The sequence below is a fragment of the Sporobolomyces salmoneus genome, assembly GCF_050403485.1.
Source record: "Sporobolomyces salmoneus JCM6883 DNA, S_salmoneus_JCM6883_v1_ctg4, whole genome shotgun sequence".
NCBI lineage: Eukaryota > Fungi > Basidiomycota > Microbotryomycetes > Sporidiobolales > Sporidiobolaceae > Sporobolomyces > Sporobolomyces salmoneus.
The window spans coordinates 531,901-559,197 of NW_027481159.1; the positions used below are offsets into that span (position 1 = coordinate 531,901).

Below are 27,297 nucleotides of genomic sequence, written 5' to 3' on the forward strand. Positions count from 1 at the left end.
AAAGAACTCGAGAGTTGGTGAAAAACTGATTATCGCCCAGTTTCGTCGTTAGGCATTGTATTTTGTGGTCGGGACGGGGTAAGAAAAAAGTTGACACGATACGACAAAGATAGAAGTGAAATAAAGGAGGCGAGGTGGGGTGGGTGCTAGCTGCTGCAGGGAGGAATAGAGAGGGGTGGAATAGATGCGAAGAAATCAAAAACAGGCGGACACAGATTGCCTGCTTTAGTTCTTGGCATCGGGACGGAGGGAACGGACGGTCTTTCCGGCGCGCCAGACTGGAGAGAGAAAGGGAATGTCAGTTCTGCTATCGAAACAAAGCGAGAAAAATAATGATTTCGTCGCAAACTCACTTTCTTGCTCGTCGATCTCCTTGGTCTCGATAGCGAATTTCTCACGGTAATCCTTTTGTCCGTCTGCGAGTGAAAGGATAGAATCAGATTCACGTAGAAAGGTACGGAAAGAACGATGAGAACTCACTGAATTCGAGAGATCGGCGGGTCTCAGTACCGTCACGGACAGCCTTGTAGAGGGCCTCGAAGACGGGCTTGTTGGCCTGTTGGTTCGTGGAAGAAAGCTAGTAAGTCAGCAACTCGTTCGGATCTCGCAAACGTCGTAAAGAAAACTCACAGCCTCGAATTTAGGAGCCCAGTCGAGGGCACCACGACGAGCGGTGGTCGAGCAAGCGTTGTACATGTAGTCCATTCCGTATTGACCGATGAGGGGGAAGAGGGATTGGGTAGCCTCCTCGACAGTCTCGTTGAAAGCCTCGGACGGCGAGTGTCCGTTCTCGCGGAGAACCTTGTATTGAGCAAGGAACATTCCCTCTAACGTACACGAGTCGGGTCAGTACAGCGATGCGAGAAGAGAGATGCCATTTGACTCACGGATACCTCCCATGAGGACACCACGTTCACCGTAAAGGTCGGAGTAAACTTCCTTCTCGAAGGTGGTCTCGTAAGCGTAACCAGTTCCGACAGCGACAGCGAGAGCGCGAGCCTTCTCCATGGCCTTTCCAGTAACGTCTTGCCAGACAGCAATCGAGGCGTTGATTCCTCGTCCCTCCTTGAAGAGAGTTCGGACAGTTCGTCCCGATCCCTTGGGGGCGCAAAGGATTACATCGACGTTCTTAGGGGCTTCAACTCCGGTGTCCTTGGCGTAGACAAGGGAGAATCCGTGGGAGAAGTAGAGGGTCTTGCCTTCAGTCTGGAAAATGCGAGATTTTCAATCAGTTTTCAATTTCTGCTCGAAAGGGAATGGATTCGCGTGACGTACGATGAGAGGCTTGATGTCGTTCCAAGTTTGGGATTGAGCAGCATCAGAGAGGAGGTTCATGATGATGGTACCCTTGTTGATAGCCTCGTCGATGGGGAAAAGGGTCTTTCCGGGAACCTAGAGGATTCGCAACAAGCGCGACGGATCAATTTCGCGCTCAAGCTTTGCCTGAGAGCGAAGCGGACTCACCCATCCATCCTCTTGAGCTTGCTTCCAGGATTCTCCTCCCTCACGAACACCGACAATGACGTTGATTCCGTTGTCTCGGGCGTTGAGACCTTGTCCGTGACCTTGGGAACCGTATCCGATGAGCGCAAGGGTGTCGTTCTTGAAGTACTCTTGGAGTTTGGGAAGAGGCCAGTCTGATCGGAATATACAAATGATTTCGTCAATGTTCCGCTTCAATCTCCGTCTTTTCCACAGTTGTCGCGCTCCCAGCCCAATTCCTTCGCGCTTTCTCCATTCTCCAAACCCGAATCGATGGCAATCTTCGGAATGATATCTTTTTCGAACTTTTCCCCAGATTCCGTGATTTTCCTCTCCACTTCATTCGAACTCTCATCGATCTGACGCGAATTCCTTCGAGTGCCGATTGATCCGGATGACTCGTATAGTGTGCTAGAGAACCGACAGACAAGAGAGCTAGCCGAATGGAGTGGTAGAAAACTTACCAGCTCGCTCGTAGACGGTCTCTTTCGTTCCAGCGAAATCGAGAGTCTTGACACCACGGGTGGCCTACCAATCGATGCATACAGTCAGTATGATGCATCAAAGTGGGTACTAGTAGCTAGAACTAACGGTGAGGGAAGCAGTTCGGGGAGCAACAGCAGCGACGGCCTTGGCTCCGGTGAGGAGGGAGTAGGCACGTTGTCCCTTGGGAGCCTGACGAGCGGCGAGCTTGAGGGTGTTGAGGGCGGTACGGGCAGACATGACTGGTGTATCAAGTGGAGAAAGAAGAGAAAGAAGGGAGGAGGAGGGGAACGGCACGCTGATGAAAATTTTCTGCCGGACCAATTCGATCTCTCTGACTCTTTTTCCGACAAACAAACTCAAACTCGAAACGAAATACAACACAGTACAGTGTCTATAAAAGTGTCTATTTCAATCCATTGCTAAGAAAGAGTCAGAATTGCGAGGAGAGTCGAGGGCCATTTGTTGCTGTTGCTGTTGTTGTTCGAGTGCAGTACGAAGCGTCGGAGTCTTGAGACCGTAGTTCATGAGCCAGTCCTGTCCGCGATACTGCGAGAGAGACGAAAAAGTCAGAAAGGGAGAAAACGCTTGAGCGAGGGTCGCTTTCAAGGTACGTGCAGGTTCTTTCGATAACGATTGACTTGATTCTACCGTGGAGGTCGACGAGTGCGGGTCGTCCGGAGGGATGAACGTGCTGGCATCGAGCATAGCTCGAATCGGATCGTTCGAATCCATTCGTCTCGTCGACCACCAATTTCCTTCTGGTTCTTCCTCCTTCGTGGCCTGCGAATCCAAATCCCGAAACATACATCAGCTAACGAAAACTTCTGTATTGGATGGGGACGGAACTCACATCAACCTCGGATCGAGGAGAAGAAGGATTCGAAGTATCGACGAACGAAATCGGACGGTGACCTCTTCGAGTAGACAAGTTGCTCGACGACTCGTAGCTCTCAAAGCTGTAGATACTCCTATTGTCGTCCGGTACGTCGCTCTCCTCTCCTCCTCGCTCGGAAGAGTGAGAACGTTCGTCTTGACCGCCAAAGTCGTTCGAAAGAGTCTCGGAAGCTTGGTCGTGTGCTCGGCGTCTGCTACCAGCGAGTACATCGTTTCAGCCTACAAAATGCAGAAGGAAAAAGAGCAGTGAAACACTAACTGTCTGTGGATGTTCTGTTGAGCTTGGAGTTGCAATTCGCAGAGTCGTTTGAGAGGATCGGGATCGGGGATCTCACGAGCTCTCGCTTTGCAAGAGACGACGTGATGGCGAATGACGGAAGGTCGTTTCCCTTCGAAGCGGAAGTTGCAGAACGGGACGCAGTGTTGACCGCGAAGGAAATCGTTGACTCGAGAAGTAGCGTCGCAGGGAAAGATTTCGCGACCGTTGTCGAAGCATCGATAGTCTGTGTCTCACATCGATGCTGTCAGTAAATAACGAGACGATTGAGAAGAATCAGAAGATCAGAACTAACAAGTTTTGGGCGGGAAAACGATTTCCTCCATGGACAAAGTGATAGCCTCGCCATTCGCATCCCATCCTTGCTCCAACAGCGAGTCTGCGGTGCGAGGAGCGTCGTCGGCAAGTCGGAAAAGTTGAGCTTTGTGAAAGGACCAGACGTATCTCTCCGTCGCTCCGTTGAGCAGTCGTTTCCCTTTCACGTGTTTCTTGTCGATCGCCTTCTTCGTCAGACTTCTCGGTGGAGGGACCTCGTTGAGAGAGCGGAATGATGCTGCCGAAGAAGAAGGGACCGATCCAGCGAAATCTTGAAGGGAAGAACTCGAAAGATGTGCATGCTGATGGTTGTAGAACGTAGGAGGTCGAGCACAAGGCGAAGAAGTGTTTCGACGAGTCAAGGAGGAACCGAAATCGGGATCGCCGCGACGGAGACGAGCTGGAGGGACCGGGAGAGAAAGAGCAGCGTCGTCATTCGGTGGGAAAGGCGGGAGAGCGACCGGTGGTGAGTTGAAGGTTCGAGAATCGACTAATCGATGTGCGGGAGGGATTGGAGGAAGGGCACTCGTCGGAACCGGTTGACGAGGCAGCGGAAAGGGAGGAAAATTCGACCTGAATGGATGGGCAGTTTGAGGGGAGTCGTAGTTGTCGCCTTCGTCGCCGAGACCCGGACCCTGAGATTCCTCTTTGTTGAAGTTGAAACCACCGAGACGAGCACTGAGTGGTTCAACGTCCTCCTCGCCAGGTTGAGCATCGACTGATTCGGGATGATGCGCGAATGTCGGAGCGGGGAGAGCTGTAACGAGGCTGGAGATGTCAGTCACTGCAGTTCTGAAGGGCGCGTATAGGCGACAGCTGCGAGAGCGAGACTTACAAGCAAGAAGAGTGCTCGCTTGCGCGATCGGATGTTGAGGAGGGAGTTGCGCGACGGTGTCCGCTGAGAACAAAGTTTCGACGTCAGCTACTGGAGTTCTTGACGACAACAAGCTGGCACTCACGATGTACGAGGAGCTGAACCAATTTGTCCCATTCGACGAGAGTTGCGCCTCCAACATTCGACTCTTCGACGCGGAACCCTCTTCCATTCCCATCAAGCGAGAGTGACACCATGTTTGGGGGTTGAAGATCGTGAGGTAGATTGTACGTCGATGCAGAAGTGTCGGGACTCGTCGTGTCGAGATAGCTCGAGGACTGGAACGAGCTAGCGCTTGAAGCGGTCGACTGGGTGCGGGCTCGAGGGGACGGAGCGCTGAAGTGGAAGGGTGCCGAAGTGGGTACTGATTCGGGATTCGGTGCAGACGACGACGAGGAAGAAGAGGATAGTGGAGGGAAGAGCGCAAAGGGATTTACAGCGGGTGCTTCAGAGGTCGATGATCCCTCGAACGAGGTGTACGAGTCCATTCGCGTGTGTTCAGGTAGGTCGCGTGATGTCCAATAAGTCGAATCCAGTCGACTTTGGCGCCTTTGTGTGAGATCTTGATGAGAAGAGGAACGACGAAAGACGAAGGACGATCAGGAAGAGAGGAAGAAGAAGAGAAGATGAGGATCGACGAGGACCTTGCCTTGTCCTTCATCTTCCCCATAGTTTGAGCGAGAGTAGGATGAGAAAAGTGACAGGAGGATTGAGCTCAAATTCAGGAGGAACGAGCGAGGTTTCTCGGCGGTGAAACCGAATCTGGATAGGAGACAGGAGACGTCGACCCCGCCAAACCTCGTGATCGAGACGACTCTACCTGCTCCTTCTTCTGATCGATGTTTGACACGCATCAACCGCACAGACTCGAGTCACGAAGCAAGCCCGGAGAGGAGTGAACTTGATCAAAACAGCCTCAGGCCGTGTCGAGTCACAGCGCCGGAGCGGGAAGGATGGAGGACCGGAGCACGACAGGGCGGAAGAGGACGAGTACCACGGCCACGATGGGTCGAGAGCGCCGGAGTGGACGAGTGCAGGAAGAAACAACGGGGACTTTGTCGGGCCGGCGGATTTTGATTTTGGATTTGTGCACCACTCTGTCGCTGTTTCCTCTCTCTTCGACACCGACACTCCGCCATGGCGATTGAGCTCAACGCCGACATCGAGCTACCCCTCGTACGAGGTGCAGAGACTCAGAAACTCACGCTTGTTCGGATCGTTCACTTCCTTTATCTCCTCCTACCTCGGCTTCGTAAGTTCGTCCTCTCTCTCCATGTAACTTAGGGAGGCTAACTGCTCCACTCTTCGACTGAGTAGTCGTCGTCGGACCCCTTCGTCTGATCTGGCACCACGTCCTGTTCCGAGTCTTTTCTCCTCACGTGCAAGAGATCGGAAGGACACCTCTATCAAACCTCGTCACGAACCTCGCTCAGTTCCTCCTCAGTCGATGTGACGCGGCGCAAACTCGTATCCTGTTCGACCGCAAGAAATCTTACGAACGAATTTGGTCAAACTCTCCTTACATCAAGAAGGATCGCGAATGGCTTTCTTATGTCAAGGTCAATGGCACTGGAGGTAGATGGATCGCGAAGCCGGGAACTGATCGTACAAAGGATGAGGTCGTGATTTTCTTCATCCACGGTTCGTTTCGAAGTTTTCATTTTCCGTTTTTGAATGTAACGCTGACGGTCTCCATGTTCGTTCAGGTGGAGGATTCGTTGTCGACACTGGTAGCAACTCGCAAGAGATCCTCACTCATGTAGCGAAAGAATTCAACCTCAAGCGAGGCGTCCAATGCTCCGTTTTCTGCCTCGATTACCGTTCGTCTCCCGTCCCCTAAATTGAGCGAGGGCTCAAACTGACCACGTGCCGACTTAGGTCTCGCACCCGAATACAAGTACCCTTCTCAGCTCATCGAGGCTGTTGCTGGATACCAATACCTCGTCAACACGCTCGGAATCGACGAAAGCAAGATCCTCCTTGCAGGTGACTCGGCCGGAGGTAACCTCTCCACTGCGCTCCTTCTTCATCTCGCTCGACCTGCGAAGGAGATCAAGACCCCCGAGAAGCTCGGCAAATTGCCTGGACGACCTGGAGTGAGTCTTCAAGGATTCTCCGAATCCAGGACCCAACAGAACTCATAAAGTAATGCTCTGCGTTGTACAGGCTGCACTCCTCATCTCCCCGATGGTCAACCTCGTCTCACGAGCGAAGAGTTACTCGACAAACGTCAATTACGATTTCATCGCTCCTTCTTCCTGTCTCCGAGTTGCCTGTGATTACATCGGTGTCGCTCCTCCTCCTCGTCGCGAGATCCCTTATCTTACCTTCAACCCTCTCTCGTGGTTCACCCTCCCTTCATTCTCGTTCCCGAAAGGGCTTCTTGAAGGCAAGCTCAACTCGAACGAACAAGATTGGAGAGGTTGGAAAGGGGCAGAATTGTTCAAGAACCCGTACATCAACCCGAGTCTCGTACAAGACGATGAATGGTGGAAAGAGGCTTGTCCTCACGCAGGAAACACGGCGGTTTGTTGGGGTGAGTTGGTCTGAGCTCTCGCATCTCGTGTTCGTTGCTGATAGTTCTCCGCGCCCGATAGGTGGAAACGAGATCTTCGCCGACGACGATGAAGCTCTCTATCATACCATGGGCAGGGTAAGCTTTTCTCCTTGTCTGTCGCGCCGAAGACCTGTCGCTGACTCTCGTCACCTCGCCAGGCTGGCGTCGAACCTCGTCGTATCTTCGCCGAGTTCCGTGCTCACGACTGGTCAGTGCTCCTCTAGCCCCTTTTGTGACCTGCGCTCGAGCCGGCGTATTGACATTCGCCATTCGATTTCGCAGGATCCTTCACGACTGGGTAAATCACGAAAATCCTCGTCGACTCGAACACTACTGACGTTCTCTATTAATTCTGTTCCACAGAACGTACCTACGAGCTACAAGACGAAAGCGAAAGGACCCGACCGCGATTTCTACTTCGGGTTCAACTCGATCGTCGAAATGGTTGTCAACCTCGTTCAGGACACGAAAACATCGTCCTCATCTCCCTCTTCTTCCTCGACTTCCAGCGACACCAAGAAGCAACAGCCGACGACGACGACTGATAACACGGACGGAGCGAGTTGGGCAAAAATCGCAGCGACTGCTCCGGCCGATCCCGCCAACTCTGCCGTTTTGGACGAGACGGAGGGAGATATCAATCATATGACGATGGGAGAGAGTGGAGTGCTGGTTGAAAAGGCAGAGGAACGTAATTAGGAATGAGATTAGTACTTGTCGGAATCCATGAAAGAGCTGTTTAGTGTGGCTCATCTACACACTCGAGGGGAGAGACACGATGAGAAACGAAATACTCCAGCGAAATCCATTCAAACAGAGAACGAACACAACACAAAGACTACGATTCTACTGATTTCCAAAGATTTCTACCTCTTCGAACCTCGCTCCTCCTCCTCCTGCGCCTCTCATTGCATTCTCCCCTCTGACATTCGACATGTTCGACACATTGGGATTATGAGTCTGCGATACAGCCGTCACGTTCCCTCCAAGGATCCAAGGCGCACTCGCTCTCGACCCGTGAATCAACGCATCCAATTCGGGTCCAAACGAGTTGTCGCCTAGAGTTCCGAAGAATCCGTTTCTCGCGAGTGTCTCATCGATTTCTCGATAGGTTTTCTCGCTCGGAGCCGAAGTAGCATTCGATGAGGAGATCGGATTTCGAGGTTGTGCACCGCCGGTTGGTAGTGAACCGTGAGCTGAGGGAGTCGAAAGTGGGGGAGTGAAGAGATGATAGGATGAAGAAGAGGGAGTGGCGTAGTCTGCTTCGATCGGGTAGTTAGGGAAGTTGGAACGGAGGAGTGCGTCAAAATCGTTGAAGGGCTGTCCTCCTCCTCCTGGCATCGCTTGTGGGTTCACATTCGAGGTATCAGGACAGTTGTTGAGCTGGATCGAATTCGGAAGAGCTCGATAAGGATCGTCGAGTAGGGTTTGCAATTGTTGAGCGGTCGAAGCTTACTCGTAAAGGGAGAGTCAGTCTGGAGCTCGCGTACAGCGTCGGAGCGTCGGATACTCACAAGCGAGAGGAGTCTTGCAAGCGTGTAGAGCGAGAAGGATCGTTTGAACGTCGCCTCGGAGTTGATCGATTCCAGCAGGTTGATTTCGGATCATTCGGAAAGCGATTTCTCGTACGATATTTCGGCCAGCCACGACCCATACCTGATCAATCAGTCGAAGGTGATTAGTAGAGCAGGCAGAAGCAAGCGGAAGCAAGCGAAGGATGCGAAGGACTCACGTAATTCATGAATGGTGAAAGCAAACCAATCTCGAAGGAAGTACTGACAACGGAATGCAAGACTTGCATGACTTGCTGAGCGTATCGCAACGTGAGAGGAGCACTCGAATCGTCCGCTTGAGCCGTGACGAATCTTTCGTGCAAGAGGATCATGGAAGCGGGAGGTAACGAATGGACGATGTGAAGACGAGGGTCGACGGTCGTTGCGCATGTCGATTGATATTCTCGTGGAATCGAAGCTTGGAAACCGATGATGTCGTTCTCGAGTTTGCGGAACGCGTCGCTGTACAATCGAGACCGCATTTAGCTCCCCAGTTTGGTCTTCGAGCTGAAAGTAAGATTCGACTGACCTCTTTCGGACATCGGAGTCACTCGCGTAAGGACCGTTCTGATCGCGTTTTGAAGCCAAAGGAGCGCCTATCAGGGAACGAAATCGCAGAAGAACGTCAGATCAAATCTGACGAGAACGAGTGGGTTTGTCTCACGTTGTACGAATGTATTGACTCTCCCCAACAGGATGATCGCCTTCAACTCGAGTTGTTTCGGTCCGACAAGATGTGGAGGATGAGCCAAAAAGAACGAAGGAGATTTCGGTGACAAAGGGGAAGAATCCCAATCTCCCGCGAGAGTCGAAGGTGCGTCGGTCGGTAATAGGGAAACGACGTCCGCTTCGTCGAGACTGTGCGCCCATCCAGTACACGCCGTCGCCATTCGATCACTCATGAAGGCGTACCAGCAGTTGATCGAGCGTTCGTACAGTTCGGAATCGTCTTTCGGAGGAGGGAGGAGGTGCATCTTGTAGGTGACGCCGCTGGAGGGAGCCGCGAGTTGATTGAGACCTACTCGAGGAGATGAGGCTGTGAGCGGAAATCGTAAGGTGAAGCGGAAGAGAGGTGGAACGAACCGAGAGGAGTCATAATTCGAGTCGCCATTCCGCACAAAAGCCATAATTCAACGAATCGCGCCGCAGTATACTGATCAAAGAATCTCAAGTCAGGATACGAACAGAGAGTGAATCGATCGAGTGACTTACAGCCCAATAGCACAGAATCGTGACCGCCTGAGAAACTTGGAGAAGTCTTTGTCCATGCGCGATAGCTTGATCTAGAGCGACCTATTCACCGCGAGACCAAAGTCAGTATCCATGGTCCCAGATGAGACGAGCGGGAAGTAAAATCCGTGGACGGGGACAGAGAGAAAGCACTCGCTCACCTTTCCTCTCGCAGCGTGATATTCCGAAACCTTCTGTCCAGTTGGCCAGTACCTTGGTTCATTCATGAAGAACTCCTCGCTCACCAACATCGAAGCGATCGCCATCATCGCATGAATCAACGCCGAATGCGGGAACGACGAAGTCGACGGTGGGTGCAACATTGAACTTCGGAATTGAGCTTCGTTGATCAGTCCCGTCAGACAATGAGGTTTTGAGAACCAAACGTCGATGAGTCGAGACGTGAGGTCGAACGAAGGGAGATCTCTGGGCCAACCGGGGTACATCAATTGGTTCCAGAAATCGGATGGGGGTGATTCGGGAGGAGTCGGTTGGGAAGCGTTGTTGGAAGTGTTGAGGTAGTTGACGTTTCCTCCTCCTCCTCCTGATCCTTCAGGTTTCGAAAGGGTGTAATCGAGAGAAGCTGAATATGCCGAACCTCGAGGATCTTGAGGTTCGCATACAGTCACGACTGCCGGAGCTTGAGCGTAGGATGATGATCCATAGTCTCCAGCGGGGTTCATTGGAGGAGGCGGAGGCGGAGCGAATTGGAGGCGATACGAAGAACCCTCAACAGAAGACGATGGCGTGTTGTGACTCGGAGGTAGAGGAAGATTCGAAGTACTCGTTCGCATCTGGGTCATGTAATCCTTCAGTTCGGCTGTGTCGTCCTCCTGTCAGCTCAAATCCTGTCGCAGTGAGAGAATCAGAGGAAGAGCTCACCTAATTCGTCTCGCAGGGCTTGATTCGTCGCTTCCAATGCAGCTAACGTCCCCGGCGACGATCTCTTCTTCTTCGGCGCATTCATATCGTCGTAGACGCAGGAAATCGTCGAATTATCCCTGAGATCGAAGCGGAGTTAGCTCAGAATCCGAAGAGGGGGTTCGAGAGAAAGAAGGAGAGTGTAAGCTCACCCTTTCGCGTGCTTGTAGCAACCTGTACAGATCGGTTTCATCGAGTCACACTTGACTTTCCGTTTCCTGCATGCTAGACAAGCCTGTTCGCGAGCGGGAGGTCCCGACAATGATCAAAAGAAGTGAGAGTTCAGCGACTGCATAAGCGGAGCTGGATGAGTAGAGACAGTGCTTACGAGTCCTCTGGCTATACTGGCGGCCTTATCGCGCTGTTGAGAGGTTGAAGGAACCGGGGAGTACGAAGTCCGGTCGGGAGGCATCGCTTCGTGTGGTCGCTGGAAGGTTGCAGGCTGATGGTGCTGAGGTGTTTTGCTGATGACTTTGGAGGGCTTTGATGAAGCAGGAGGACAGATCGGGAGGAAACGAGATGAAAGAGGGGAGAAAGGGAAGACCCGAACGCCGACGAGATCGCATACGCAGCTATTTTCGCATCTGATTGTCCTGAATCACTCGCGGAGATCTCACGATCGCACGATAGAATGGGCGATATGGTCTATACCAGATGACGCGCGAGAAATTGAGACGATAAAGCTGTATTTTCAGTGGTTTCGGCGAACAGTCTCGTAAACCTCGCTTTCTCTTTCTCCGCTTCTTCCTTCTATCACGATACTAGAGGTGGTTTGACGTTGCGTGCTTGAGTTGATAACCGATATCCGTGTCACGAAGAGAGGTGTTCTTGTATCTGTCGATTTCCCTTTCTTGCAGTCTCGCAATATAAAGCAGACCGACTGGCGTAAGAACGTCTCATACTCAGGGAGGGCAGTGTTTCTGAAGGCAGCGAAGAAGTCAGACGTAATCATCGCAAAGAAGAAAGCATAGACTGAGAAGAAACGCGGTGAAGACTCACTGAGTTCGATTCGTGGTGGGCCTTCTGACCAGCCTACAGCTCGCTCTCCCGGTTGTCTGACAGCGCAGCGTTCACTGGTCTACGCTTGAGACTGCAACCCATCTCCCTCATTTCCCGTCCTCCTTCGCTCCGCCTCCGCCCTGCTCATTCGTTCCACTCATCGCATCCCTCTCCCTCCACCCTGCCCAATGAGCGATCTGTTTCCCCGCCAATTCCTGCGCCATCAACGGTTGATCCTTGAACGCTTGTCTGAAACTTTTCCCCGTTTCTCCGGGAGCCGTTAGGAGGGACAAGTGGTGGAGACATTGAGGGTATTGGAGGAAACGAGAGTAGCGAGGGGAACGGAAGTAGAGGAGGTAGTTGAGATAGCTGGGAAGTGGGCAGGGGTGAGTCACGGAAGATGGGAGAGGAGACGCGAGAGAAGTTACTTGAGAAAAGGTTCGGAATCGAAGAGTCCTTGTTGAGCTAGATCTGTTCGTACCAAAAGGAACACCGACTCGTCAATATGTGAGCGTACTGCAGAGTATGGGAGCTTCGTTGACGAACGTTGTAGATAGAAAGGGTTCGCGAGACATTGAACGAACTGCCACGAGCACACTACGAGTCAGTCGAGTTTCGGCTGGAAACAGGAGGATACAAACTCACCTCTACTTCTGTCTCGAAGCGTGCTCGATTCTCATCGCGCTCATGTTGGGTTGGAGGAGCCGGAGGAGGAGCGACTTGAGGAGTTTCAGACATCGGGACGGGGTTTCTTGGGTCGGACGGGTGCGCGTTCGAAGGGGTACTGATACGCTAGCGCTACAAGGATGACGAGTCGTCGAGTAGAGTCGGTGGGTGAATGGGAGGGAGCCAAGAAGCGTGGAAATCGTTCGACAACGACTCGTTTCCGCTCCCTCACCTCCTTACGACTACGATCGACTCGGACGTTACGCAGAGATGGGTGAATCATACTTGGTCATTGGAGGTACGCGTCTCAAACTCTCCTTCTCCCTGTCGTTACTCGTTGTCGTGTTTCATCTCTAATCCCCTCCCCTCGTCTCACAGGTGACGGTTTCCTTGGTTCTACACTCGTCAAAGCACTCCTTGCTCGATACCCGAACACTCCCGTCTCCTCTCTCGATCTCGTTCAACGACACTTCCCCTCGAAATCGGAATGGACTTTCTACTCTGCCGACTTGACCTCTCTCCCTTCTCTATCTTCCGCAATCCGACAATCCGGCGCTACGACCGTCTTCCATACGGCGTCCCCTTGGACTGGATCGGGAAAAGAAGTGTGCGAGAAAGTGAACGTTGAGGGAACTCAGACGATCGTAGATGCGTGTGTGCAGGAGGGAGTGAAGAAATTGGTGTTCACGAGTAGTGCGGGAACGGTGTATAATGGTGTGGATTTGATCAATGTCGACGAGAGGATGCCGTTTCCGAAGGAGGAATTGGATCCTTATAACGTTACAAAAGTACGTCCTGCTTCACTCTCTGACGAGACTCACTGGGCTGTCACTGATTGTTCGAATCGGTCAGGCAAAGGCGGAGAGGATCGTACTCGAGGCGAATGGGAGAAATGGGTTGTTGACAGTCGCACTTCGTCCCGCTGGAATCTTCGGGTAAATCCCTCCCTATTCTGATGATCCAGCTCGTCGAAACGGCAAACTGATCCTCTTCATCGTGTGTTTAGACCTGGAGATCGTCAAGCCCTTCCGGGAGTGATGGAAGTTCTCAAATCGGGTAAAACGAAGTTCCAAGTCGGCTCAAACGAGAACCTATTCGACTGGACCTACGTCGACAACGTCGTTCACGCCCACCTCATCGCCGCTGAACGACTCTCCCGTGTCTCTTCCCCCGAAGCTCTCAATTCTCGTGCTCTACCGATCGACCTCGACGTCAAGAGGAGACAATTACCCACTTCGAATTTCCGACCTCCTTCTTTACTCGCGAAGGAACTCGAATTAAACCCGGAGTTCAAACAGGATGAGGAAGGAGATCATCCGTTATTGGCGGGAAGGAATCGATTCGATCAATTCTATCACTTACCAGCTTATTCCGCCGTCGACTCGAACCGAATCCCAGAAGAGGAGGAGGAGGAAGGTTCAACTCCTAGTTACGAGTCCGATCTCACAGTAGCAGGTCAAGCCTTCTTCGTCACGAACGGATCTCCAATCCCATTCTGGGATTTCCCTCGTGCCGTTTGGGCCGAATACAATCATCATGAACCGAGTTTCGTGATTCCTTTGCCAGCACCGATCGGGTTGATGTTTGCTGGGATTGGGGAAGCGATCAGTGGATTGCTGGGGAAAACTCCGAATTTGACGAGGGGGAAAGTCGTCTATTCGACGGTGAATCGGTATTACAACATTGAAAGAGTGAGTCTATCAGGCTGTTTCATTTGCGATCCAAGAACTGATGCTCATCGACTCTGGCAGGCTCGAAGAGTGCTTGGGTACGAACCTATCGTCGGAGTCGAAGAAGGAATCAAGCGAGCAGTAGCGGTTCGTTCTCATTTCTTTCTCTCCTCATTCCGCATGTCTGGGGTTGACTCGGTTTCGTCGATGGCGTGTACAGTGGTACAAAGAGAACGAGTCGAGTATGGCACCCAAAAAAGCTTAGCTAGATTCCCATCGCCCTTTCCTCTCCCTCTTTCTCGTGATTTCACTCTCGATTACTCATGGGTTTTCTTCCCGCCTTTACGTCAACTCATCCCTTAATCTGTTCTCACTTAGCATTTCTCCCTCTTTTGTTCAGTTTCTGCAGTCTCTCGCAACGAAGTTTTAGCAATTCTTCAGAACTTGTGGCTTCTTGGGGCACGGCTAAGCTTCGTTGAGGCTTCGGTTCGGAATGGAGCATGCTATTGACACTTTGTGAAGGTACTGTAAGGCAGAATCATGATGTAAAGAGCGGAGACCAGGAATAAAAGGGAGTTTAAAGGCGATTCGAAGCGATTTCGCCAATCCGAGGGGACGAGAAGCGAAAGCTGAGCAGCTCCGTAGCTTCATCTTCACTCAGACTGCTCCATGTACGGCGCTCCAAGCCTCCGGAGCGACACAGTGGTTGCACAGGCGAATAATCGATTCGTCGGAGGAAATTGAGCAATTCTCGACGCAGGCTTGGGATTTCAGTTGGATCGCTCGTGCCAGACGTCAGAGAGGTCTTGGTCGTGTCCAGAGCAGCCTCACGAGGGATCGCAGAGAGTGACTGATAGGAACGAGATCAACGAGCGAATTCCATCTCCTTTCTCCTCCACCCTCCCAACGCGATGACAGATTCTCTACCACCTATCGACCACCTAGTGCGACGGTCTACCAAACGGGCCCACTCGCTCTTCTCCGCCGAGCAAGCGTTTTCGACACCAGACGATGCATCTCTCCCCAGGTCAATCTCATCTCCCTCTCCTCCTCTCCCACTCTCTGATGACAGAGCTGACTCGTTGTGACGTTGTGTGAGTAGCACGAAAGTACGACTAGCGAGCAAGATCGAGGCAGAGTATAGGAACGCGAAAGTATTACCGGCGGCTCTGTTGACACAACAGAAAGGAGGAGTAGGACCGGCTAGACCGAATGGACCACAGTCAGCAGCAGCTCAGGGACCTCAGAGGAAGCTCATTGAAGGTGAGAGAGGATTCGCTTCATATTCGCTCTTGTTTCGGATGCTCATGTTTCCGAATCCTCTTCTCTCGTTAGGTCCTCAATCCGCGATGGGACAAGCAGTTGAGAACTTGTCGTGAGTTCGCATCATTCTACCGCAGTAAAATGTACCACTGACGAGGTAGAACACTGTGAATCATTCGATAGTTCTCAAGCCTTGACGACGACATCCTCTTCTACTCCCGTTTCTCACGCCCAACCTACCCTCCTTTCCCAATCCCTCATTCGTCGAAGAGAAGCACGACAAGTGAAACCCGACTACCACGCACAATGGAAGCTCATGCGAGTCATTTCGGGTCATTTGGGTTGGGTTAGATCAGTCGCAGTCGAACCAGGGAACAAATGGTTCGCGACGGGTGCAGGAGATAGGGTCATCAAGGTCAGTTCTCCTCGAAGCTTCGACGTTGTCTCGGAAGAGAACCCAGACTGACGTGGAACTCGTCGAGGAATTGACAGATCTGGGATTTAGCTTCGGGAGAACTCAAACTCTCACTTACGGGTCATATCTCGACTGTACGAGGTCTAGCAGTTTCATCGAGACACCCTTACCTCTTCTCGTGTGCCGAAGACAAGGTACGTTCCCTATCAATTTTCCTCCTTTCTCTCGAGCGAATCCTGATTTTGCGATGTTGTGCTGTTGCAGATGGTGAAATGTTGGGATCTTGAAACGAACAAGGTCATTCGGCATTACCACGGTCATCTATCTGGTGTTTACTCTCTCTCGTGAGTTCTTATGCATCCTCTACTCCGCTCGAGTCGAGGCTCACTCTCGGGTTCTTGTTCCGCAGTCTCCACCCCACTCTCGATGTACTCGTCACTGCCGGTCGAGATGCTTCCGCTCGTGTAAGTCTCGTTCGGATCAGAGACTCCGTTAATCTCGCTGACCCGCGCTGTCGTTTACAGGTTTGGGACATGCGAACAAAAGCTCAAGTGCACGTCTTGACGGGTCACACGGCAACGATCGCCGATGTGAAAACTCAAGAGAGTGATCCTCAAGTCATTACCGCGAGTATGGATTCGACTGTTCGGTCAGTCATCTCCCGAATCTTTCGCTTTCTCTCTTCCTCCTCTGAAACAGTTCTCGTTCGTTTCTAGATTATGGGATCTCGCTGCCGGTAAAACGATGACCACCCTAACGCACCACCACAAATCCGTTCGATCTCTCGCGATTCACCCGACCGAATATTCTTTCGCCTCGGCGAGTTCGGGAGGTAACAATATCAAGAAATGGGCGTGTCCTCAGGGTACATTCGTGCACAACTTCAGTGGACACGATGCGATCATCAATACGATTTCGGTTAATCCTGATGGAGTGTTCTTTTCTGGCGGTAGGTCTCCCTCCTGCTCTCCTCTCTTTCTCTCTTTTCCCGACTCTAACGAATGGTTTGCTGCGCTCCATCTAGCCGATAACGGGTCGATGACGTTCTGGGACTACAAAACTGGACTTCCGTTCCAAACGCTCGATCCGAAAATTCAACCCGGTTCGTTGGATGCCGAAGCTGGAGTGTTCTGTTCTACTTTCGATCAGACGGGTTCGAGGTTGATCACGGGAGCGGCGGACAAGACGATCAAGATTTATAAGGAGGTGGCATAAAGTGAGGGAGTGAGTGAGAGAAGGGAATTTGCAGGAGGAGCTTTGGAGAAAACTTGTAACTTCTTTGAGATTGTTACGCAGCTTTGTGTGTATGTGTCAACAACAGTAATCGAGACGGCTTTAGTAGCACAATGGGATTCGTCTGAACATGCTCGAATTCTCGCAGAGTCGTTCTCAGGTTGCGCGCGTCAGGCGATGGCAAGTCGGATTCAGCGAACCCTCTCCCTCTGTCTCTAGATCTGTTTCTCTCTCGATGTTGCGGAACGGTCTCAACGCGAGATGTAGAGCAAACGTATTGCTCCATTCCAAGATAAGCAGACAAAGAACCCAAAGGAACAGAGATAAGAGAAAGAAATAAACGAGTTCTTAGGCCTTCGAGATGACGACAGCGACGGCGACGTCGTCGGAGTGCGAGAGGCTGACTTCGAACGAAGTAATACCAGCAGCGTCGGCAGCTGACTTCGCAGCTCCGTGAAGGGCGATCGTGGGACCCGTCTCGGTCGAAACTACTTCGATGTCAATGAGGGAAGCTCCAGCTCCTTTCGAGGTAGTCTTCATCGATTTGAACTGCGACGAGGCGAAGAGTGAACGTCAGTATGGACGAAGGAGATGAGAGAGCGAGTGAAGAGACTCACAGTAGCCTCCTTGGCAGCCCAACGAGCGGCGAGAGAAGCCTTGAAGTCAGGGGAGGATCGGCAGTAAGCGAGTTCGTTCGCGGTAAAGTTACGTTCGAGGAAAGTTTCGTTGTCCGAAGGAATCGCCGAGATGAGTTCGACGTCGGTTCCGACAGATGAAACTCCAGCGGTCGCAGCAGCGACGAGTTTCGAAGCGATCGCAGCGTTCGAAGCTTTGTCCGAGGGGTAGGCCGAGGCAGGGAGGTTCTTGGGCATCGCGTACGAACCAGTCTTGGCGTTGTCGACGGTACGAGCGAGAGGGTTGAGGAGAACGGGAGTTTCGAGTTCGGGATCGTAAGGAGCTCCTTCCTTGATGACGACGAGTTTTCCAGAGGCGAAGAACTGTATAGAGAAGAGACGAGTGAGCTACAGCAAAGAATAGCGTCGAGAGAGTGAACTCACATCGTTGAATCGTCGGTAAGCACCCTTGCGACGAACATCGTTGAGAGCCTTGTACGAGTCGAAAGTCGAAGGTTCGAGAGATCCAAGGAGGTACTCGGGGTGAATGATGAGAGCTTGTCCTCCGACTTGACCGAAACCGAACGAGGTGAGGAGACCAGCCTTGATTCCGTCGGTTTGAATCGATTTCGAAGGGTAGAGGAGGTACTCGAAGGCACGAAGTTCTTGCGAGATGTTGTCGGCGTTTCTATCGAGTCGAGAGAGAGAGAGTCAGTCTCGCGTTAAGAACGAGAGAAAGGAGAAGAACGAGAGAAAGGAGAAGAACGAGAGGCGTACCGGTTACCGGGAATGAGACCAGATTGAATCGTCTGGGCGATACCGTTGAGCATCCAAGCGGCGGCTCCTCCCTTAGGGTGACCGGTGAGCCATTTTTGAGCAATGACGGGACAAGCGTTACCCTTGGCACGTCCGAGATGACGGAATTGTTCGTTGTAAGCGTTCGCTTCGTTCTTGTCGTTAGCGACAGTCGAAGTACCATGGAACTGTGCGCAAGGCCGAAACCATCAGTCTTTCTGTTTGAGGAAAACTGAGATCAAGAGAGCTACGCACGGAAGCGACTCCAACGTCGTCGATCGTAAGACCCCAAACGGCGAGAGCACGACGGAGGGGAGCGATTGAGGGATCACTTCCCGAAAGCATTCCGTAGGTTGCGAGAGCTTCAGCCTCTTGCCTCTTTGCTTCACGTTCGATCGAAGCGAGACGTTCAGAGACGAAGTCGGAGGGAAGTTTCTCGGCTTGACCTTGAGATTCGACTTCAAATTTGAGGAGTTCGCTCTCGTTTTGAAGCCATTGAGAGATTTGACGACGACGGAACTCGAGTTGACGACGGCGGTAGGCGACGTTGAGGATGGGCGAAGGGTATTTCGACGCAACTTCACGAGCGGTACCCATAACACCTCGTCCGGGACTAGCGACGTAAAAGGTGGTCAGCAGGAAACTCACTCGCTTGATGAGAGAAGAAAGACTCACGCAGGGATGGATCGACCAGCCTTGTCGGTAGCAGTCGCGGTGTAGGCGACGATTCCGTAAATCGTAGCACCCATCTCAATCGCAGTCTTCGCCGACATGAGAACTTGAGCACCACAACCTTGAGCCTCCATGAAACCAGCACGAGTACTCGTAGTAGGACGAGACATCTCGTTCGGTTCACGACCAGCGGCGAATTCGGTTTCAGAGTTCGAAGTTGCCTTCATGTTGGCGAATTCGTAAGATCCCTCCTCGGAGAAATCGTCGTAACCTCCAGCGATCATGACCTTGGCCTTGCCGCTCAAGATGGTGTCGCAAGCGATTTCGACCGATTGAAGAGCGGTAGCGCAAGCTCCGACGGGAATCTTGATCGGACCCGAAGACGAGAGAAGGAGAAGGTTGACCCATCCAGCGACAGTGTTGATGAAACTGGACAGGGACCGTTGTCAATCTCAAGGGAGCAGAGGAAGAAAGAAGGAGAGAGAACTCACGTCTCTTGAAGGATATCCTTTTGAACGTCCTTCTCCTCGCGACGGTCTCTGAACATTTTCGAGATTGAAACGATTCCTCCCATTCCGGATCCGAGCGAAGAACCGACTTCCGAAGGGTGAACATACTTGTAGAGTTCGTAAGGATCGGTGATACCGGCCATCATGAGAGCTTCAGCGACCGAAACGAGTGCCCAAAGCGAGGTACGATCGACTTGAGCGGCGATATCGTCGGGGATACCGAATGCCTTGTGAGACCATCCAGTAGGGATTTGACCAGCGACGACTCGGTCGAAAGCGATTGCCTTGGGAACTTGAATCTTCGCTCCCTTCTTGAACTTGACGAAGTACTTGCTTCCGTCGTCCGAGTAGACGTCCACCATCTCTCCATGTTCGCGTTTGAAGCGGTTGGCGTCCTCCTCGGAAGCCTCGATGGGTTCGAGATCGTGTTGAAGTTCAATCTCTTGAACGAATCCCTTCTTCTTCGGGTCGTAACCGCCGAAGAGTTCAGGTTCTGCGAGCGACGGGAGAAGAGTCAGTGCTGCGTCGGGGGCAGATAGAGCGGGGCACTTACCGATCATTCGAATACCGGTGTGAGCGAGAATGTGCTTCTCGTACGCAGCTTTGACGTCCTTGTCGTCGAGAGGTTCGTTCGTCTTCGCGTCGACCCATCCAACGTAGAGAGATCCATCCTTGAGTCGTCCGTCGAAGTGTTTGATCAAACCGGTGATGTAGGCGAGTTCGAGAGTACCTTGGATCGAGAAAGTACCGTTCGCTTCGATCTCCCAGCGGGTTCGGGAAGAACCGAAAGGTCCAACTTCGGCGTAACCAGTCATGACGACAACCTTTTCGAGATCGATGAGGCCACGGAGTTGAGCGAGTTCCGATTTCGCATCGATCGGTTTGAGTTCGGGGAACGGAAGCGAGAAGTTGGCACGAGGAGCGACCTTGACTTGAGTGTGGATCTGTTCGGCGGTGGGACCGTGAGCGACCTTGTAGTCGGCGGCGTTGTCCTTGGCGATCGCACGTCGAGTAGCGGCGGTTTGGTTGAGCTTCGTACGGATGTCGGTCGTGAGACTCGCGAGATCGGGAAGTTTGTCCATTCCTCCGTTTAGATCAGCCCAGACGGGTTCAATTTGAGCGACGTCGAATACGAGAGGGTGCATGAGACCGAGAATGTTGAAGGCCATTTCCTTTGCGGAGAAGGTACGGCAGCCTTGAGCTTCGATACCTTCAGCGACCGAGTTCGTGGCGTTCATCAAACCGGTTCCTCGAGTCCATCCTGTGCCCAAGCGTGAGAATGTCAACTCAGGCTCGAGAGCGAGAAAGAGAGACGGAAGGAACTTACCGATGACAGCACCAGCAATGCAGAGGTACTCTCCCCAACTCTCCGAAGACCAACGGTTGAAGAGAGTTTCGAGCGAGATCTTACTCTCCGAGTAGAGACCGTCGTTTCCGAAGAGTCCGTGGTTCGGCGAGAGGGGAAGGACGACTTCAGTGGGACGAGTAGTGAGCTTGAGAGCAGCCTTCTTCGATTTGACGGCACCGAGGAGACGGAGGAGGTTGGTAAGCATGATTCGGTGAGCGAGTTCAGATCGGTCGTCGAGTCCGTCGATTTCTCGACCGTTTTCGGGGAGAGCGGCGAAGGGAAGAATGTAGTCGAGATCCATGCCGAGTCCCTTGTCCTTCGAGTAGATGTAGTCGACGAGAGCTTCGACATCTTGCTTCGAACCTTGGTTGAAGGGAACGACGGTGAGCGAAGATCCCTTTGATCCGCACTCTTGGTAGATCGCTTGGTAATACTCGACACTGTGACAATCGTCCGCGGATCAGTTATTCGAAGCGAAACTGGACAACGGAGAGAAACTCACGTCGACCTCGAGTAACGAGAAGTCGTGATGACAACTCGAGCTCCTCCAGCGAGGAGACCCTTGACGATTTCGATACCGATCGATCCTTTACCGACTCCGGTCATGAGAGCGTTCTTGTGTTCAAACGTGACTCCGGAAGTAGCGATCTCCTTGAGGATGTCGAGGTAGAGAGAGGTGAGCTTGCTCGAGTAAGACCAATCGTTTCCGATCTTGCGCTTGAGGTGAAGGAGAGGGATCTTGTCTTCGGCGAGGGAAGTGGGTTCGGGAACGGCCGAAGGACGAAGGAATTGACTCGAGGGGCGACGAGTGCGAGTCGCAGTCTTTTGAGGCTTGGGGACGACGTCCTTTCCGAGACCGCGAACGACTTCGGCGTAGAGCGACTTGATCGACTGCATGTGGGTCTTGGAGATTTGGGGTTGAAGCTTGACGAGCTTGTAAAGCTTTTCGATTTGATCTTGGACCTTGTCGAGCTGTTTCGAATGTCGAAGGAACGACTGGTTAGTGACCCAATTCTATCCGATGAACAAGAGAGAGAGAGACCCACGTTGACGCTAGCGACAGAGATCTTGGATCCAGCAGCCATTTCAGCGACGTATTTCTCGAGACGAGAGACTCCAGGACGTTGAACTTCCTCGGTAAGGATATCTCCCTTCGCGGTAACGGTCGTCTTGGGAGCAGTAGGGAAAGTGACTGCTCGAGATCTTGATCTTAGTTTAGTCTTTGCTGAGGCGAAAACTGAGAGGAAAGAAACGAACCATCCTTGTAGAGAGGAGCTTGACCGATCATCTCGCGACAGTTGTCGAGAAGCGTTTGACCGAATTGCTTCGCGAGAACGTACTTTTCACCGAGTTCGACGGGAGTGTTGTCGATCGTGTATTGCATGTAATCGATCTGAACGTTTCGAGAAAAAGAGAAAGAGTCAGTATCGTGATTTACTCTTTTCGCATTAAAGACTCGAAACGTACGAGAGCAGGGTCAGCACGATTCATGATGACAAGACAACGAGCGGTGATGTCTCGGTCGACGGTAGTGAGACGACCGAAACTGTCGAACAGGAAGAGAGGTAGGTCAGGGCGTGAAACGAAAAGCGAAAGAAAACGATTGCGAACTCACAGGATATCCATCCACATCATGAGAGCGTCTTGACGAACCCAGTTCCAACTCGAGTTGAAGTGACGAGCCTTGAGAGGAGTGAAGACGGGTTGAATACCTTGAACGTAAGCTTCTCCGTGTTCGCGGGAGATCGCATCGAGCTTCTCTTGAAGGGCAGCGACTTCGGCCTTTTGGAGATCGGCGAGACGGTGTCCGGTACGAGAGTCGCGTCCGAGGTAACGAAGGAAGACTTCGACTTGTTGAGAAACGAAATCGTCTTGTTTCGCTTGCATCTTGTCGAGTTGTTCGGTATCGATCATCATTCCCATTCCTCCTCCTCCTCCCCCTCCTCCCCCTCCTCCACCTCCGAGCGAGATTCCAGCTTGAGAAGCGTAAACGGTAGCGACTCCATCGATCCAGGCCTTCGCCTCTCCCTCAGAAGCGAGACGCTTCTCGGGTTCCTTCGTGAGAGCGACGAGGAGGACTCCGTCGGTACGTCCAGGTCCGAGACCGTGAGTCTTCGAGAGGTGAGCTTTCGCAGCCGATAAACCGAATCCTCCAGGCATCTTGCTTCCCATCATACGAGCGACGAGTCCACTCGTGTACTTTCCGAGAGTTCCCGAGTAACCAGATTGAAGCGCGGCACCGAGTTCGGAGAGAGGAAGTTCTTCACCCTTTTCAGGAGCGGACGAGAATTCTCCTTGGAGGTCTCCGAGAATCTCGTTCTGGAGGGTAGACTTGCCTCCGACGAGGTCCTTGATCGATTTCGTGAGGGGAACGTCGGGGATTTGCTTCTTGAGTTTCTGAGCGATGATAGCACGAAGAGTGTCGACGGCTTTCAAAGGTTCATCGGCGACGGCAGCGGGAGCTCCTCCTCCTCCTCCTCCGACGGGAGCAGAGAACGACATTTGAGGTGCAGCTCCTCCTCCTCCCCCAGATCCGAGAGCGACTCCAGCGTTCGAAGCATAAGCTTGAGCAGTCGAATCGACCCAGGCTTTCGCTTCACCTTCGTTCGCGAGACGTTTCGCGGGTTCTTGAGTGAGGGCGAAGAGGAGAACACCGTCGATACGACCGGGACCGAGTCCGAACGATTTCGCGAGGTGAACTTGAACGGCAGAGAGACCGAAACCTCCGGGCATTTTCGATCCGATCATGCGAGAGACGAGGCCGGTCGTGTATTTGCCGAGTTTGCCAGAGTATCCCGATTGGAGGGCGGCTCCGAGTTCAGCGAGGGGCATCTCCTCGCCCTTTTCGGGGGCAGAGGCGAATTCGCCTTGAAGGTCTCCGAGGATTTCGTTTTGAAGAGTCGATTTACCTCCGACGAGTTCCTTGATAGTCTTCGTGAGAGGGACTTCGGAAACGGGCTTCTTGAGCTTTTGAGCAATGATGATTCGGAGAGTGTCGACGGCCTTGAGGGGTTCGTCGGCGACGGAAGCAGCAGGTCCAGATGAGACGGGAGGAGGAGGGGGAGCAGCAGCGACGGGAGCGGGTGCAGCTCGAGGAGCAGGAGCCGAACTAGGAGCGGGAGCGGAAGCGGGTGCCTCTCCTCCAGATTCGTCGTCGAGTTGGTAGTAGATCTCCTTGAGTTGTTTCGCGATACAGTAGATCGATCGTTTGATACCGAGGGCTCCATCGTGAGATTCGTACTTGAGCCTGTTTGATTGAGACTCGAGTCAGCTCAAAGAAAGGAGAGAAGAAACGAAAGTCACACGCACTTTTGGGTTCGAGTCGCCATTCCGGTCAAAGTGGGGGAGGGACCGAGTTCGATGAGTCGTTCGAACTTGAAGTCCTTGAAGAGAACATCTTGAGTCTCGATCCAACGAACGGGAGAAGCGAACTGGTAAGCGAGAAGTTCGATAAGGCTGTGACGAGAACGAATGACGAGTCAGCTTGAGAATCTCAGCATCGTCGAAGAGGAGAGTGAGAGCGTACATTGCGTAACCGAGCTTGTTGCGGTTCTCGTAAGCTCCCCAGTTCTCTTCGTCCCAAGCCTTGAGAATCTTTTCGAGACGAGGAGACGAAGTTTGGGTGTGGATGCGTTCGGCGTATTCCTTCGTGACTTCGTAAGGGACGGCGGTCAAGTTGGGAATGTAGCGACCAACGAGGAGGTCGGCGTTGAAGTGAGAAAGCTTGACTTTCTTCGACAAGTCTGTTTTTGCAGAACAAAAGAGTTAGCTCGAGTCACGCGAAAGAGAGAGGGGAGACGGGGAGACTCACAGGTACGGAAGGGCATGACACCGGCCCAGAGGTAACGAGAGTGGAAAGGAACGTCGATACCGGGGAGAGGAATGGTCGCGAATCCACGCTCGAGGGTGATGAAACCAGTCTTCTCTTGAAGATCCTTGGCCTTTTGAACGCACTCGTCGACAATCTCGCAGAGGTGCTCCTTGACTTGATCGATCGACATGGTTTCGGTGAGTTTGGCGAGATCGATCTTTTGAACCTTGAGGAAGTTGAGAACGTTCGTGAGAGATTGAAGACCGACGAGGTGACCGGCGACGACGTATTGTTGACCTTCGACGTTGTAGTTGACGACCTCGATGAGAATGTTTCCACGACGAGCGATCGTTTCGACAACTTCACGAAGAGCGGCGTCTCCGAACGATTTACCGATCCTCGAAGGGTTGACGGCGACCATTCCGTACGACGAACGGTTCTGCGAGTCACGTTCGACAGCACGTTGCATCGTGATACCTCGGTAGAAGACGACGTCGACGAGAGCCGAGATGGGGAGAATGTCGGCGATCGAAGCGAGGGCAGAGTATTCTCCGAGGGAGTGACCGGCGAAGGCGCAAGAAGGTTGAACGAGTCCCTTCGAGCGCATGTCTTCGAACGCGGCCTTTTCGGTGACGACGAGAGCGATTTGAGCGAATTGAGTTGCGTAGAGGAGACCAGTCGGCGACGAGAACGTGTACCTTGAAGTGCGGAGGTCGATGTCTCCGAAGAGGGGGAGAGTCTTGACGTTTCCATCGGAATCGGCTGAGTGAATGAAAAGAAACGTCAGCGACAGAACGAAAGAGCGAGAGAGGGAGGAGAAAAGACTGACTCGTAGTGTAAGTCATTTCCATGTACTTTTGCCTCGTGGCTTGACCCTTGAGACCACCGAAGTGAACAGTCTTCTCCTTGGGGTTGGTACGAACGATTTCGAGGATCGAGAAACCGTAAACTTCTCCCAAATGAGCGTCGGCTTGATCCCAAACGGCTCGAGCGACGGGCGAGTTGTTGTAGAGTTCCATCCCCATTCCGGGTTCTTGAGAACCTTGACCGGTGAAGACGTAAGCGGTAGGGGCTTGGGAAACTTCAGCCGAACCAGAGAGAACGACCGCTCCCGATTCGAGGTCGACGGTTTCAACCTTGATGAGTCGGTCTCCTCCCATCGTCATTCCGATGTGTTTGAGACGAACCTCCATCTTCTTGTTCGGGAGACACATCGCCGTGAATCCGACGTCGTATTTGCGAACTCGAGCTCCGATGTTGTCGGCGACGATTTGTTCGACGAATTTACGAGTTCGAGCCGAAGAGTGCATTCCGTGAGTGATCGTACCGGGGAGGGAAGCGAGGGAAGCGAAGTAAGGGTTCGTGTGAATCGGGTTGGTGTCTCCGGAAGTGAGCGAGTAGTCCAAGTTGGAAGTGGGAGTCCAGAAGGTGCATTGACCTTCTTTCGTGAGAGAGTATCCTCCTCCTTCGAGCATGACGGGTTGTTCGAGAGGGGTACCGTGACGCTTGAGGTATTCGATAACGGGATCTCCCTTTGTAACTCCTTCACCTTCCGAGGTGTACTCGACCGTCGCCTTCTTGACTTGAAGTTTCTGTTCGGGAGTGATGATGTAGGCAGCTCCAGAGACCTTGACCGAAGAGTAGGAAGACTTGTCGGCGTAGACGTAGCTCGAATCAATCTTGAAGTGGAGATCGGTTCCGACGGTGAGAGGGTTCGATTCGTCGTCCCATTCGAACCATTCCTTCGATTCGAGAACGGCGAGAGCTTCGGCAGACTTGATCGGGACCGAGTAAGTAGGAGATTCGATGCGCGAGAAGGTTTGGGCGTAATCGGTGAATTTTCCGCGGTAGAAGAAAGAAGACGAAACTTCGAGGACGGGGATGCGCTCCGAAGTCGACTCCTTGCCCTTCGCGGTCGAGGAGAGGAGGAAGACGGTACCCTTGACGGCGACGGTCTTTCCAGTGTCCGAGTTGGTGACGGATTCGATGCGAGAAGTCGAAGTAACGACGTCTCCAGGTTGAAGGACGGGAGCTCCAGGGAGGACACGGAATCCATTCGAGAGGTGAACGAGCTTGAGAAGATCTCCGTCGATCGAGTTGGGGAAGATGGGTTTCATGATAGACTGCAATTGGCTCAACAATAGGTCAGCTTGAGATTATCTCGAGAACTCGAAGACGGGACAATCGCACCTTCCATCCGAGTTTGATAGCAAAGTCCATCGGGAACTGCATTCCAGTCTTATATCCCTTCTTGTAAGCCTCTCCCTCATGACCGACGACTCGGCAGAAAGCTTCGATTTCATCCTCGGAAATCGTAACTTCTTCTCCCTCGAATTCGTCGGAGATTTTGAGTTGCGACAATCCTTGAGTCGAGGAAGCATCGAGTTGCCAAAGATCCCAGTAATGCTGGAAACAAGGACGAACGTGTCAGCTCTGGGTAGAGGCTCGAGCGGATTGGGGAAAATGGGAAAAACTAACTTGTTTGATCCTTTGGTTGCGGTCTTCGACGATCTCCTGGATAGGAGCGTAAGGGGTCGAAGGATCGTACTTGTACTTGAACTCGAGGGGGATAGCGGGTTTCGAACTCTCAGGTTGGTTGAATAAAGTCATCGAAATCGTCGAAGACTCGGGAGCGAAACTGATGCTCAACGCGAGCGGAAGTTCGGGGGCTGCGACCATATTGGGCGAGCTGACACTAAGGTGCGAGTAGTTC

At 52.5% G+C, this 27,297-nt stretch overlaps 8 protein-coding genes across 8 annotated transcripts; 3 read left to right on the forward strand and 5 right to left on the reverse strand.

The window, feature by feature from the left end:
* Positions 1 to 225: 225 nt before the first annotated feature.
* ILV5 (ketol-acid reductoisomerase) lies at positions 226 to 2,205 on the reverse strand (the record flags this gene model as incomplete). The annotated part of the gene is made up of 9 exons (XM_076629269.1): positions 226 to 278; positions 354 to 416; positions 481 to 556; positions 631 to 827; positions 888 to 1,206; positions 1,276 to 1,392; positions 1,465 to 1,637; positions 1,947 to 2,010; positions 2,074 to 2,205. The coding sequence occupies 9 exons, from the start codon at positions 2,203 to 2,205 to the stop codon at positions 226 to 228; spliced, it is 1,194 nt and encodes a 397-aa protein (XP_076490916.1).
* A 171-nt stretch (positions 2,206 to 2,376) lies between these two features.
* Positions 2,377 to 4,816, reverse strand: JCM6883_001676 (uncharacterized protein; the record flags this gene model as incomplete). Its single annotated transcript, XM_076629270.1, has 6 exons — positions 2,377 to 2,748; positions 2,819 to 3,053; positions 3,122 to 3,365; positions 3,435 to 4,211; positions 4,290 to 4,352; positions 4,414 to 4,816. 6 exons carry the CDS (start codon positions 4,814 to 4,816, stop codon positions 2,377 to 2,379), a joined length of 2,094 nt encoding a protein of 697 aa, XP_076490917.1.
* A 649-nt stretch (positions 4,817 to 5,465) lies between these two features.
* Positions 5,466 to 7,584, forward strand: JCM6883_001677 (uncharacterized protein; the record flags this gene model as incomplete). The annotated part of the gene is made up of 9 exons (XM_076629271.1): positions 5,466 to 5,580; positions 5,646 to 5,969; positions 6,035 to 6,148; positions 6,207 to 6,424; positions 6,495 to 6,864; positions 6,926 to 6,981; positions 7,044 to 7,093; positions 7,168 to 7,183; positions 7,249 to 7,584. The coding sequence occupies 9 exons, from the start codon at positions 5,466 to 5,468 to the stop codon at positions 7,582 to 7,584; spliced, it is 1,599 nt and encodes a 532-aa protein (XP_076490918.1).
* A 147-nt stretch (positions 7,585 to 7,731) lies between these two features.
* JCM6883_001678 (Zn(II)2Cys6 transcription factor) lies at positions 7,732 to 11,001 on the reverse strand (the record flags this gene model as incomplete). The annotated part of the gene is made up of 11 exons (XM_076629272.1): positions 7,732 to 8,336; positions 8,400 to 8,541; positions 8,618 to 8,900; positions 8,968 to 9,034; positions 9,103 to 9,456; positions 9,522 to 9,591; positions 9,651 to 9,731; positions 9,830 to 10,488; positions 10,551 to 10,669; positions 10,742 to 10,824; positions 10,918 to 11,001. The coding sequence occupies 11 exons, from the start codon at positions 10,999 to 11,001 to the stop codon at positions 7,732 to 7,734; spliced, it is 2,547 nt and encodes an 848-aa protein (XP_076490919.1).
* Positions 11,002 to 11,695: 694 nt separating this feature from the next.
* On the reverse strand, positions 11,696 to 12,326 carry SOH1 (mediator complex subunit SOH1; the record flags this gene model as incomplete). Its single annotated transcript, XM_076629273.1, has 4 exons — positions 11,696 to 11,957; positions 12,017 to 12,059; positions 12,135 to 12,171; positions 12,234 to 12,326. The coding sequence occupies 4 exons, from the start codon at positions 12,324 to 12,326 to the stop codon at positions 11,696 to 11,698; spliced, it is 435 nt and encodes a 144-aa protein (XP_076490920.1).
* A 198-nt stretch (positions 12,327 to 12,524) lies between these two features.
* Positions 12,525 to 14,189, forward strand: JCM6883_001680 (uncharacterized protein; the record flags this gene model as incomplete). The annotated part of the gene is made up of 6 exons (XM_076629274.1): positions 12,525 to 12,552; positions 12,633 to 13,042; positions 13,107 to 13,189; positions 13,261 to 13,945; positions 14,006 to 14,071; positions 14,145 to 14,189. 6 exons carry the CDS (start codon positions 12,525 to 12,527, stop codon positions 14,187 to 14,189), a joined length of 1,317 nt encoding a protein of 438 aa, XP_076490921.1.
* Positions 14,190 to 14,835: 646 nt separating this feature from the next.
* Positions 14,836 to 16,817, forward strand: JCM6883_001681 (WD40 repeat domain-containing protein; the record flags this gene model as incomplete). Its single annotated transcript, XM_076629275.1, has 10 exons — positions 14,836 to 14,951; positions 15,027 to 15,187; positions 15,260 to 15,299; positions 15,371 to 15,602; positions 15,680 to 15,796; positions 15,867 to 15,946; positions 16,012 to 16,066; positions 16,127 to 16,251; positions 16,319 to 16,551; positions 16,627 to 16,817. The coding sequence occupies 10 exons, from the start codon at positions 14,836 to 14,838 to the stop codon at positions 16,815 to 16,817; spliced, it is 1,350 nt and encodes a 449-aa protein (XP_076490922.1).
* A 366-nt stretch (positions 16,818 to 17,183) lies between these two features.
* FAS2 (trifunctional fatty acid synthase subunit FAS2) lies at positions 17,184 to 27,263 on the reverse strand (the record flags this gene model as incomplete). Its single annotated transcript, XM_076629276.1, has 20 exons — positions 17,184 to 17,384; positions 17,453 to 17,833; positions 17,894 to 18,137; positions 18,227 to 18,432; positions 18,500 to 18,857; positions 18,920 to 19,345; positions 19,408 to 19,918; positions 19,979 to 20,686; positions 20,753 to 21,213; positions 21,276 to 21,745; positions 21,820 to 21,965; positions 22,031 to 22,166; positions 22,241 to 22,319; positions 22,389 to 24,020; positions 24,083 to 24,229; positions 24,300 to 24,516; positions 24,585 to 25,346; positions 25,414 to 26,707; positions 26,775 to 26,990; positions 27,063 to 27,263. The coding sequence occupies 20 exons, from the start codon at positions 27,261 to 27,263 to the stop codon at positions 17,184 to 17,186; spliced, it is 8,796 nt and encodes a 2,931-aa protein (XP_076490923.1).
* Positions 27,264 to 27,297: the final 34 nt, after the last annotated feature.